The sequence below is a fragment of the Salmo trutta genome, unplaced genomic scaffold (assembly GCF_901001165.1).
Source record: "Salmo trutta unplaced genomic scaffold, fSalTru1.1, whole genome shotgun sequence".
Taxonomy (NCBI): Eukaryota; Metazoa; Chordata; class Actinopteri; order Salmoniformes; family Salmonidae; genus Salmo; species Salmo trutta.
The window spans coordinates 20,001-33,957 of NW_021823489.1; the positions used below are offsets into that span (position 1 = coordinate 20,001).

General features: G+C 42.1%; 1 protein-coding gene across 1 annotated transcript in view; it reads right to left on the bottom strand.

Annotated features, from left to right (window-relative positions):
- Window positions 1-12,889, bottom strand: part of LOC115191173 (cyclin-dependent kinase 17) — a 31,669-nt gene extending 18,780 nt beyond the window's left edge. Inside the window, exons 1-2 of the mRNA XM_029749112.1 lie at window positions 12,524-12,889; window positions 5,729-5,862 (exon numbers count right to left, since the gene is read on the bottom strand). Coding sequence (XP_029604972.1) covers window positions 5,729-5,862; window positions 12,524-12,626 — 237 coding nt within the window. The 5' untranslated portion in view covers window positions 12,627-12,889. The remainder of the gene's footprint in view (window positions 1-5,728; window positions 5,863-12,523) is intronic.
- Window positions 12,890-13,957: the final 1,068 nt, after the last annotated feature.

A 13,957-nucleotide genomic window follows, 5' to 3' on the forward strand; every position in this document is an offset into this window, starting at 1 on the left:
TAGTAAGCTAGCAAGGGTACTTGTCTTCTCAAGGGGCAGTAGTAAGCTAGCAAGGGTACTTGTCTTCTCAAGGGGCAGTAGTAAGCTAGCAAGGGTGCTTGTCTTCTCAAGGGGCAGTATTAAGCTAGCCAGCCAGGCTACTTGCGCATACAGCTGACACAGCATGAGCCACCTTTGAGAAGCAAGCGAGAGGAGAGAGAAAATGCGACAGTATGGCCTCTTCTCACAAAAATATCAAAACTCCACGCCGCAGCTTGTTGACAAAACTGTCTCCAGAAGCAAACTATGGTAATATTTTGCTTACAAAGCAGATGATGAGGGCCAGCCCACCAAAATAACTATTTCAAAGGTGTTGCAAAGCAGTGCAGTGCAAGGGAGGTTAAGTTGCAAAATGGCATAAAAAATCATTTTATACATCACATTTTGAATTGTAACGTTATTCTACTAGCAACTAAATTCTAATTATTTTTGAGTGGCAATGACATGAATATATATTCAGCATGACATTCATGTGAGCATTAAAATATGATTACAACCCTAAAGAAATATGAAATGCACTCACAATTTAGCTATGACAGCAATACATTTAGACTATTTTGCATTTGTCTGGGCTTGCAAGTAGTAGCCACTAGCCAGCCAGCAGCAGCCCTGGGCGGAGCATTGCACCCTGGGAGTTGAAATGCACTCTGGGAATAGTAGTACGCTGTGTAAAATCCATTGTATTTCTACAGTATGGTGTGCATGCTTCAGAAATGAGCTTCAGCGTTTTTTATGTCGTTATGGAATTAAACTATTAATTTAATACATTAAATGATTTAGCTGTAGTGAATCATAGGTCTAATGAATGTTATTTGACCCAATTTTATGGCCATTTAATTAAGCCTGTTATGCATAAAATACCATTTTAAAACATTTCAGATGTGTATGAGGCTCATGGTTTTGCATAAGGAATTGAATATGTTATTTAATATGGTGTTGTATTTTTTTTTACTATTGAATATACAATAGAAGATATTCTATTTGTTATTTGAGTTGTTCTACCAGTTATTAATAACATATTGTTCAATGTTGAAAAAAGTACAGCCCAGTGGTTTTCTATGGCCTTTTTTTCTTCTGTGGTATCATTTTGGTATCGAGTATCATTTTGGTATCGAGTATCGAGTATCATTTTGGTATCGAGTATCATTTTGGTATTGAGTATCATTTTGGTATCGAGTATCATTTTGGTATCGAGTATCATTTTGGTATCGAGTATCATTTTGGTATCGAGTATCATTTTGGTATCGAGTATCATTTTGGTATCGAGTATCGAGTATCATTTTGGTATCGAGTATCATTTTGGTATCGAGTATCGAGCATCATTTTGGTATTGAGTATCATTTTGGTATCGAGTATCATTTTGGTATCGAGTATCATTTTGGTATCGAGTATCATTTTGGTATCGAGTATCATTTTGGTATCGAGTATCGAGTATCATTTTGGTATCGAGTATCATTTTGGTATCGAGTATCATTTTGGTATCGAGTATCATTTTGGTATTGAGTATCATTTTGGTATCGAGTATCATTTTGGTATCGAGTATCATTTTGGTATCGAGTATCGAGTATCATTTTGGTATTGAGTATCATTTTGGTATCGAGTATCATTTTGGTATTGAGTATCATTTTGGTATCGAGTATCGAGTATCATTTTGGTATTGAGTATCATTTTGGTATCGAGTATCATTTTGGTATTGAGTATCATTTTGGTATCGAGTATCGAGTATCATTTTGGTATTGAGTATCATTTTGGTATCGAGTATCGAGTATCATTTTGGTATCGAGTATCATTTTGGTATCGAGTATCGAGTATAATTTTGGTATCGAGTATCGTTTTGGTATTGAATATCGTTTTGGTATTGAATATCGTTTTGGTATCGAGTATCATTTTGGTATCGAGTATCATTTTGGTATCGAGTATCATTTTGGTATTGAGTATCATTTTGGTATCGAGTATCATTTTGGTATCGAGTATCATTTTGGTATCGAGTATCATTTTGGTATCGAGTATCATTTTGGTATCGAGTATCATTTTGGTATCGAGTATCATTTTGGTATCGAGTATCATTTGGTATCGAGTATCATTTGGTATCGAGTATCATTTTGGTATCGAGTATCGAGTATCATTTTGGTATTGAGTATCATTTTGGTATCGAGTATCATTTTGGTATCGAGTATCATTTTGGTATCGAGTATCATTTTGGTATCGAGTATCGAGTATCATTTTGGTATCGAGTATCATTTTGGTATCGAGTATCATTTTGGTATCGAGTATCGAGTATCATTTGGTATTGAGTATCATTTTGGTATCGAGTATCATTTTGGTATCGAGTATCATTTTGGTATCGAGTATCGAGTATCATTTTGGTATTGAGTATCATTTTGGTATCGAGTATCATTTTGGTATTGAGTATCATTTTGGTATCGAGTATCGAGTATCATTTTGGTATTGAGTATCATTTTGGTATCGAGTATCATTTTGGTATTGAGTATCATTTTGGTATCGAGTATCGAGTATCATTTTGGTATTGAGTATCATTTTGGTATCGAGTATCGAGTATCATTTTGGTATCGAGTATCATTATGGTATCGAGTATCGAGTATAATTTTGGTATCGAGTATCGTTTTGGTATTGAATATCGTTTTGGTATTGAATATCGTTTTGGTATCGAGTATCATTTTGGTATCGAGTATCATTTTGGTATCGAGTATCATTTTGGTATCGAGTATCATTTTGGTATTGAGTATCATTTTGGTATCGAGTATCGAGTATCATTTTGGTATCGAGTATCATTTTGGTATCGAGTATCATTTGGTATCGAGTATCGAGTATCATTTTGGTATTGAGTATCATTTTGGTATCGAGTATCATTTTGGTATCGAGTATCATTTTGGTATCGAGTATCATTTTGGTATCGAGTATCGAGTATCATTTTGGTATCGAGTATCATTTTGGTATCGAGTATCATTTTGGTATCGAGTATCGAGTATCATTTTGGTATTGAGTATCATTTTGGTATCGAGTATCATTTTGGTATCGAGTATCATTTTGGTATCGAGTATCGAGTATCATTTTGGTATTGAGTATCATTTTGGTATCGAGTATCATTTTGGTATTGAGTATCATTTTGGTATCGAGTATCGAGTATCATTTTGGTATTGAGTATCATTTTGGTATCGAGTATCATTTTGGTATTGAGTATCATTTTGGTATCGAGTATCGAGTATCATTTTGGTATCGAGTATCATTTTGGTATCGAGTATCGAGTATAATTTTGGTATCGAGTATCGTTTTGGTATTGAATATCGTTTTGGTATTGAATATCGTTTTGGTATCGAGTATCATTTTGGTATCGATTATCGTTCTGGTATTGAATATTTATTTGGTATCGAGCATTTTGATGAACCTGGTATTGGTATCAAAGTCAAACTTCTGGTATCGTGACAACACTACTGTATGTAGGAATAGACATACACACGTGAATATGACAATACCTTGACACATTCACCTGTACACAGTAAGCATTTATCTCTGCTTAATAAGTCTCATCAGCGTCTCATCCATTCTATTAATTCATCAACACACTCACTGAAGAACACAGTCAATTAACACACACAATGATTTTACACACACAATGACTACACACAAACATGCCCACACACACACACACACACACACACACACACACACACACACACACACACACACACACACACACACACACACACACACACACACACACACACACACTCACACACACACACACAGACAACACACACAACACACACACACACACACACAGAGACAACACACACAACACACACACACACACACACACACACACACAGAGACAACACACACAACACACACACACACACACACCGTCACTCAAATAATCATGTTCAGACACATGCACTCTCATTCTCTTAGAAACATTTGATTTGATTTCATGCATGTGTACACACACACACATTCAGTACACACACACTAACACACATACACACACACACAACCTAGTACTTACAATGCAGAACAGCTCTAGTAAGTCCCTCATTGTCCCTCTGAATGGTAATCCTACACTCTCACACACTCTTCCCACACTGCACCTCTCTCGCCTGCCACATGACCCAACAGATAGAGATGGACAGAAGCAGAGAAAGAGAGAACGAGGGCACGATTGTGCCAGAGTACCCCACACACTCCGAGGAAGAAGGGGAGGAGGACGTAGAGGAGAAGGAGGAGGGAAAAGAGGGAGGGATGGAGAGATTCCTGAGGGTAGAACAGAGTTGGGGGAAGGGGGGAATGTGGAGGGATGTTGGAAATCGCTGATAGGAAACAGTTATTTTCCATCTCTCTGTCCTCCTCACTCTCTCCCTCTCCTCACATCTTTCCTCCACTCTCTCATCCCTCTCTCTCTCCCTCTCCTCACATCTATCCTCCACTCTCATCCCTCTCTCTCTCCTCACATCTTTCCTCCACTCTCTCATCCCTCTCTCTCTCCCTCTCCTCACATCTATCCTCCACTCTCATCCCTCTCTCTCTCCTCACATCTTTCCTCCACTCTCTCATCCCTCTCTCTCTCCCTCTCCTCACATCTTTCCTCCACTCTCTCATCCCTCTCTCTCTCCCTCTCCTCACATCTTTCCTCCACTCTCTCTCTCTCTCTCTCTCCCTCTCATCCCTCTCTCTCTCCCTCTCCTCACATCTTTCCTCAACTCTCTCTTTCTCTGCCTATCCATGTCCAAGTTCTACCTCTCTCTGTTCCTTATCATGGTTTCATTATTTCATTCAGCCCCCCACTCTCCCTCCCCCTTCTTCTCTCTGTCTGTAGTAAACATGGTCTAAAGCAGTCCAGTCCAGAGTGTTCACACAGAGGCAGCAGACTGTGTGTCCAGGGGCATTTCCTGCAATACTGCTGCGCTCATCATTCTACAGCTGCCATACACACACACACACACACACACACACACACACACACACACACACACACACACACACACACACACACACACACACACACACACAGACAGACAGACAGACAGACAGACAGACAGACAGACAGACAGACAGACAGACAGACAGAACTAAACAGAGAGAGAGACACACACACACAGAGACAGACAGACAGACAGACAGACAGACAGACAGACAGACAGACAGACAGACAGACAGACAGACAGACAGACAGACAGACAGACAGACAGACAGAACTAAACAGAGAGACAGAACTAAACAGAGAGACAGACACACACACACACACACACACACACACACACACACACACACACACACACACACACACACACACAGACAGACAGACAGACAGACAGACAGACAGACAGACAGACAGACAGACAGACAGACAGACAGACAGACAGACAGACAGACAGAACTAAACAGAGAGACAGAACTAAACAGAGAGACAGACACACACACACACACACACACACACACACACACACACAGAGACAGACAGACAGACAGACAGACAGACAGACAGACAGACAGACAGAACTAAACAGAGAGACAGAACTAAACAGAGAGACAGACACACACACACACACAGACAGACAGACAGACAGACAGACAGACAGACAGACAGACAGACAGACAGACAGACAGACAGACAGACAGACTTAAACAGAGAGACAGAACTAAACAGAGAGACAGACACACACACCAATTGTACCTCATTGGAGATGCGTCTGTGGTGGTTGTTCCTCATGCGGACCCTGACTGGACTCTGGACTTCATCAGAAGACGTCCCAGATGCCTGATCACTCTCCCCGTCTGAGCCCATCTTCACGTTCTCATGGACGATACCTGCAGGAAACATTAAACATACTTTATCTGGATCCTCAGTCAAGTATTAAAGGCCAACTTCTCAACTCCTGTGGTCAGATTAGTCATTACAATAACAATAGTTCAAATCCCAACAAAAAGACTTGAATTAAAACCTCTGGAAGGACAGGGGATGATTTATTTGTTATTTAAATATATGCATACAGAGGTCAGGTGTAAGTTACAGCCACAGGAAAAACACCATCTCCTCCATATAAATGACTGAAAAAGGCACATTTCTACCACTATCTATCCCAGGTGATTTCAATAATTTTTGATAATTATCTTAATGGTTAAGGGACCAGAGTCAGAGAAACACACACAACCCTGAGATGGCACTTCTTCAGAGCACCCCCTTCTGGGAGGTGTGGTAGAGTCCAACCCTCAGACAGGGGATTGTACCACCAGCCTTGCAGGGGTGTCAGCTTGGTGTCAGCTAGGTGTGTAAAACAGGTGGTGAGATGAGGAGGTCAGGAGATCAATATTACCCTGGATGCACTGCAGGTGTCTTAAGCGTAAATCATACTCCACAAATGCTGAGACGCGTTAGTCCGGCATTCCATTTTGACATAGATATGTGGCTCTGAGACCGCCATCCGCAGGGACACACAGCCCGACCAACCAACACATCTCCGATACGCGTCCTCTATTCATTTGAATGTGTTGACAGTTGGAGAAATTACTTGAGCTGCGCTGAGAATTTGAAAAGTATGAAAGCCAGCGGTCCAATATTCTAGAACACTGTGTGTGTATGCGTACACATTTTGGACTATGATAGACCCTTTACTGTCTGTCTGTCTGTGTGTGTGTGTGGGGGGGGGGGTATGTGTGTGTGTGTGTAGGTGTGTTTGGTGTGTGTATGACAGTATGTGTGTGTGTGTGTGTGTGTGTGTGTGTGTGTGTGTGTGTGTGTCTGTCTGTGTGTGTCTGTGTGTGTGTGTGTAGGTGTGTGTGTGTGTATGTGTGTGTGTGTGTGTGTGTGTGTGTATGACAGTATGTGTGTGTGTGTGTGTGTGTGTGTAGGTGGAAGGGAGGTAAGATTTTCTTTCCATCAGTCTTAGGTTTCAAGGTTTATTTGGCTTCCATGATGTGGTATCTGAGACAGCAGCACTCAGGGATCAGTAGCCTAGTCTACAGACTGGAGGTGAATGAATGTAATGGTGTATAGGGATAAACAGGAATGAATAACCCACTGACAGACAGATAGACAGAGAGACAGAGAGATGTAGAGAGACAGAGAGACAGAGAGAGGACAGTGAGAAAGAAGAGAGAGAAAGAGACAGTGAGTGAGAGAGAGAGAGAGAGAGAGAGAGAGAGAGAGAGAGAGGAGGAGAGGAGAGGAGGAGGAGAGGAGGAGGAGAGGAGAGGTGGAGGATAGGAGGGGAGGAGGAGAGGAGAGGTGGAGGATAGGAGGGGAGGAGGAGGAGGATAGGAGAGGAGGAGGATAGGAGAGGAGAAGGAGGAGGGTAGGAGCGGAGGATAGGAGAGGAGAAGGATAGGAGAGGAGGAGGATAGGACATGGAGTAAGGAAAGATTAGTAAAGGGGATGATTGGATACGTAAGGGCACAATCATAGGTAGAGAGGGAGAAGGTGAGGAGGAGAGGAGGGGGAGGAGAAGAGGAGGAGGTTGTGGGGGATTGTATTTGCAAGGTTATCCATCATACCTGTCAGCGATGGGGAGTGAAAAGGGATTTAGAAAACATGGCTTAAACAACAACATCACAAAAATGTGTCTATACTGTAAAACAAATGATTCAACTATAATCACAATTAGGCATGCACAATATATCGGTGAACATATCGGAATCAATCAATATTAGCTAAAAATGCCAACATCGGTATCGGCCGATGTCTAGTTTAACGGCAATGTGCAAAACCAATGTCAAGGCTGACGTGCATACCTATATAACGTAGGTACATGACGTAATGACGCCACGTACAGCATTCCTAACTTAGCCCACAATGTCTGCTGTGTGGATCGAGCAGTCAACAAGTCAAGCAGTCATTTAAAAGAGTAAGAACATTTCAGGGAGACAACTCAAAGGTGAAATCCATTAAAGACAAGATAATATAATTCAATGCCCTTGACAATCATCCGTTCTCTGTCGTGGGTGATGTTGGCTTTCACCGACTGGTCGAGCACCGGTACACACTACCAAGTGTGCTATTTGTCAGATGTTGCCCTACACAGTAAATGCATCACTGCTATTAGCTTCACGACATACATACTATGGAACGCCGTGTGGGTCTTTGCGAGTAAAAAAAGATACAGTAGCACTGTCAAAGCTGTACAAAAATGTCTGCAAACAAGCAAACACCGGCCACAAACGATGTGTTTACAATAACGCGTTGGTAATAAAGCATCATTTGTTCGACCACAACTTCTGGGGTAGCTAGCTTTAGCTTGGTACCTAGCTAGCACAAATACAATCAGCCTGAAAACAATGACCAGTAAAAACTGCAGTCATTTTCATTATTCTTAGCAATGATTTAGGAATCCTTGTGAGTGAATATTAGCTAGGTTGCCACTTTGTTGCTCGCCTATTGAAATTGAACTTAAGTTCATGAAAATAAATAGCTGGCCAGCTACTTAACCCTGTAGCACAAAGCTTCTGGTATAAGCAGCCAGCTAGCTTCATCTGGCTAGTGATGCTCGACCGGACCGGGTTGTGTGTTGTGTAGCTGGCCACATTAAGGATTAGACACAATAGTGGAATTTGCGGTTTGCCTTCAAAATTAAAATGTCATTGACAGTGATGCAAATGAAAACAAATAGTAGAATTATGCCGTACTTTTATTTTGCAGGCTAACTGCAAAGTCCACTATTGTGGCTAATCCTTATTGTGGCTAGCTTCACATAGATGGGTCCGACCACCATTAATCAAATAAGAACTGTCTTATAAATGTATGGTATTTTAGATGATGACACCTAGCTACAGTATATAGTTAGCTAGCTAACCATAGCTACTGAAACAGATTGTCGCTTTGCTATGTTTTTGGGGAAGAACATTGTTTGCATCCATGAGCTAGCTAGCTTTTTTTTATGACCAGCACTGTAGGTGCGCGAGACAACTTTACCAGCATCATAGCAGACGTATCGATGAATCATGGTGACATATATGAAATACGAGTGATAGTGTAATCCATGTGTAATAACTACATAAAAAATGTATAAACGCGTTAAATTATTATATGACGTGCAGTCATATTCAGGTCCTGATTGGTCAACAAACTTAATTGACATGTCAAATAGTGTTAAATAGTATATATTTTTGGGCACGCAAAGACCCAAACGGCATTCCATAAAAATCCTGGTTGAGAATAAAACGACTGAACAAATGAACAACGAAACGGCACAGCAAGTAAGTGAAAGAAATAGGTTTTGATTACGTTTTACTGGTAATGGGGACATACGTAAATGCCAACAAAATAACTTTTTGGTCAGTGTGGTGTGTGTGTGTAACCTTTATTTAACTAGGCAAGTCAGTTAAGAACAAATTCTTAATTACAATGATGGCCTACCGCGGCCAAAGACGCTGGGCCAATTGTGCACCGCCCTATCGGACTCCCAATCACGGCCGGATGTGAAACAGCCTGGATTCGAACCAGGGACTGTAGTGACGCCTCTTGCACTGAGATGCAGTGCCTTAGACTGCGTATGTATTAACTATTTAACTTTACTAGAATGCTTAAGGCCGCTAAAATGTTAAATATCGGTATATATATTTTTTGGGCAAGGAAAATATCGGATATCGGTATCGGCCAAAAATGTCATATCGGTGCATCACTAATCACAATGTTTTGTTACATTATTAACAACCGTCAGAACTCTAACCTACCTGTTCATGTTACCTACATCTGTGCTTATAATTCAACCTCTCCTCACAGCAACCCTCAACTACCTGTTAACTTGACTTGCATCTGTTCATATGAACATCAACTGTTGACACACAGTGCAGTAAACACTATATGTTCATTACCTCCAGACGTACGCTCTAGCTCACATAATGTACATCTGAGCTAACACAGATATTCCCACTAGTCAAGTGTGTGTCAGTTGCAAATAACAGCACTGCGTAAACATAGCTAATTCCTGCCTGTATGCACAGGGTAACGTGTCCAGCCAAGAGTAACCTATAGCCACATCAGAAACCAACACTCAGTGTTGATGTGGAAACATTACACTGCCAGTAACTGACACTAGACAGATAAATCCAACCAGGATATCTACCTGCTGACACACACACCTGACTAGTGAGTACCCAGTATTGTCACGTCACTGTCACCCTAAGGAGAAGTCATGGTGTGGTTTGTTTATGTAAACATGGAGCTAGGACAGGACAGGGTGATTAGAGAGAAGAACAGTCATCTGTTAAACATCGAGTAAGACATCACCTGACCAGGTGGGTAGGCCAGGATTACATATTGGTGATGGTAAAGGCCAGGACTATTACATATTAGTGATGGTAAAGGCCAGGACTATTACATATTGGTGATGGTAAAGGCCAGGACTATTACATATTGGTGATGGAAAAAGGCCAGGACTATTACATATTGGTGATGGTAAAAGGCCAGGACTATTACATATTAGTGATAGTAAAGGCCAGGACTATTACATATTGGTGATGGTAAAGGCCAGGACTATTACATATTGGTGATGGAAAAAGGCCAGGACTATTACATATTGGTGATGGTAAAGGCCGAGGACTATTACATATTAGTGATAGTAAAGGCCAGGACTATTACATATTGGTGATGGAAAAAGGCCAGGACTATTACATATTGGTGATGGTAAAGGCCAGGACTATTACATATTAGTGATAGTAAAGGCCAGGACTATTACATATTAGTGATGGTAAAGGCCAGGACTATTACATATTAGTGATGGTAAAGGCCAGGACTATTACATATTAGTGATTGAAAAAGGCCAGGACTATTACATATTGGTGATGGTAAAGGCCAGGACTATTACATATTGGTGATGGAAAAAGGCCAGGACTATTACATATTAGTGATGGTAAAGGCCAGGACTATTACATATTGGTGATGGAAAAAGGCCAGGACTATTACATATTAGTGATGGTAAAGGCCAGGACTATTACATATTGGTGATGGTAAAAGGCCAGGACTATTACATATTGGTGATGGTAAAGGCCAGGACTATTACATATTGGTGATGGTAAAGGCCAGGACTATTACATATTGGTGATGGAAAAAGGCCAGGACTATTACATATTAGTGATGGTACAGGCCAGGACTATTACATATTAGTGATGGTAAAGGCCAGGACTATTACATATTGGTGATGGTAAAGGCCAGGACTATTACATATTGGTGATGGAAAAAGGCCAGGACTATTACATATTGGTGATGGTAAAGGCCAGGACTATTACATATTAGTGATAGTAAAGGCCAGGACTATTACATATTGGTGATGGTAAAGGCCAGGACTATTACATATTGGTGATGGTAAAGGCCAAGACTATTACATATTAGTGATGGTAAAGGCCAGGACTATTACATATTAGTGATGGAAAAAGGTTAGTTACATAAACGTAAAGCACTCTGAGAAAACAGTACAATCATAACATTTATTTAAATACCCACACTCACAAACACACACACACAGGCGCACACACACACGCACACGCACGCACGCACGCACGCACACACACACACACACACATTGCATCCAGCCAAACTCCCTCCCAGCCATATATAGAGAGAGTTCGGCCAACTTTCAGAACGGAAGCCATGTTGCTGCCACTGAGCATTCATTCTACAGTAGCATAGAGAAATCAGTGGTGGTAGTCAAAGTACATTTGAACTGTAATGCAGTTGATTGGTGATGGCATGAACATGTGTTGGGGTTGACATCCATACAAGCATTATATTCTGATGTTTACCTCAACATAGTGTGTAATACACATATGAACAATAGCCTAAGTTCAGGCTCCTTTTGCTGTGGGACAATAAGGAGATTCAGGATCTTTCCCCCACGACCTCTTTCCACACACGTTTCCATGGCATTTCCATTGTTTTGGTCGAGTTCCATTGACCTCTTTACCAACATCTATGGGCAGCTAATACGGTTGTCATGTAAATGTATCATAATGCAGAAACCTCAATGTCCTACCTGTCTAAATATATCCCTCTCACAGTGGTCCTGGCCTTGACCAGGCATAGTGCTGTCCCAGTTCTACAGTCGACTCTGACTCGGAGCACACTCTAAATGTCAGCAGCAGAACAGAGAGAGAAGCCCCCTGGTTACTGCTGACTCTCACTATGTTACTGCCAGCCACTGCTCTGGTTTTTGGGGCTGTTTTCCTTGCCCCAGTGAATCTCTAAGGGGGTGACACACTGTTCCACAGTACAAACAGCAGAACACTACACAACTGTCCTACACACACATGCAGAAGATGGATAAGATTTCTGTGAGCCCCCCATAGTAAAACTCCCCCTCATCCTCATGGTCCTGAAGAGTAAGAGGATAAAGATGATGGGACACGCACACACGCACGCACGCACACTCACGCACGCACGCACGCACGCACTCTCACGCACGCACACACACACACACTCACACACACACACACACACACACACACACACACACACACACACACACACACACACACTCACCGATGCAGTTACCAGGGGGGTGGCAGGTGTCCAGCTTTCTGAGCCTGTGAAAGGGTGAGAGTCTCTGAGAGTGGTCTCTCTCCCCCATCCGAGGGTCACTCATTCTGGTAGCACCAAGGGAGGAACTGAGGGAGATACCAAATCTGTGTGGATGGACCTCAAGCGTCCAAAAACTACCAAACAAAAACCTAAACAATTACAAAATGAACAACCCGCTTAAAAGCTTCTGCGAGATCTCCTGACGATGTGAAGGTCCAGGCCTGTTGTCTGATGGTACATCTGGTATGTTCTCAACTCCCACAGAACACAAGGCAGAGAGAAAATGTGTATATGCAGACTCTGACCAGACTGAGAAAACCCTCAGTGTGTTACCACTTAACTCTCTGTCTCCTTCCCTCTACGACACTCCCTCTTATTCCCTCCCTCTCTCTATCTCTCCCGCCCGCCCGCTTTCTCTCTCCCACCCTCTTTCTCTCTCTCTTTCTCTCTCTCTGTCTCTCCCTCTGTTTCTCCCTCTGTCTCTCTCTCTCTCTCCCTCTCTCTCCCTCTCTCCCTCTGTCTCTCCCTCTGTCTCTCCCTCTGTCTCTCTCTCTCTCTCTGCAGTAACACGGTTTGCTGAGTAAGGAAGGTCAAATACAAAGCAGGTAGGCATTGTGCTGCAGACACAGAACAAGTCACATGTCACACATACTACACACACACACACACACACACACACACACCCACACACACACTTAAATTCAAACAGACAAACACAGACATAAGCAGGTGCTTTCTCTTTATCTGATACTCAGAGGCCAGGGAACGATCACAGACACAATCAAAACACACACACACACACAAACATGCACAAACACACGCACACACATATACAAACCTACACAGGCGTACATACACAGAACCGGCCACAAACAAAAAACTCTGCTTCTCTCTTCTCTCTCTGTCTAGAGAGCAACTGTTAAACCTCCTCTTTCTCTCTCTGTCTAGAGAGCAACTGTTTAACCTCCTCTTTCTCTCTCTGTCTAGAGAGCAACTGTTAAACCTCCTCTTTCTCTCTCTGTCTAGAGAGCAACTGTTAAACCTCCTCTTTCTCTCTCTGTCTAGAGAGCAACTGTTTAACCTCCTCTTTCTCTCTCTGTCTAGAGAGCAACTGTTAAACCTCCTCTTTCTCTCTCTGTCTGGAGAGCAACTGTTTAACCTCTTTCTCTATTTCTTTGCCACCTTTTTCTTTACAGTCCTGTAGTCCCCCCTCCTCCTGACAGGTATTCTCTCTCTCCTTCCTTTGTCTGTTCTTTTCCTGCTCTGTTATTCAGAATGCCATTTTCTATTCACACCATTCACCATCTCTCTAGGTCCTCTTCTCTCGCTCTCTCCCCCCTCCCCCTCTTCCTCCCCTCTCCTTCTCTGTTCCCCCTTCCCTCTCTGCTTTCTCTC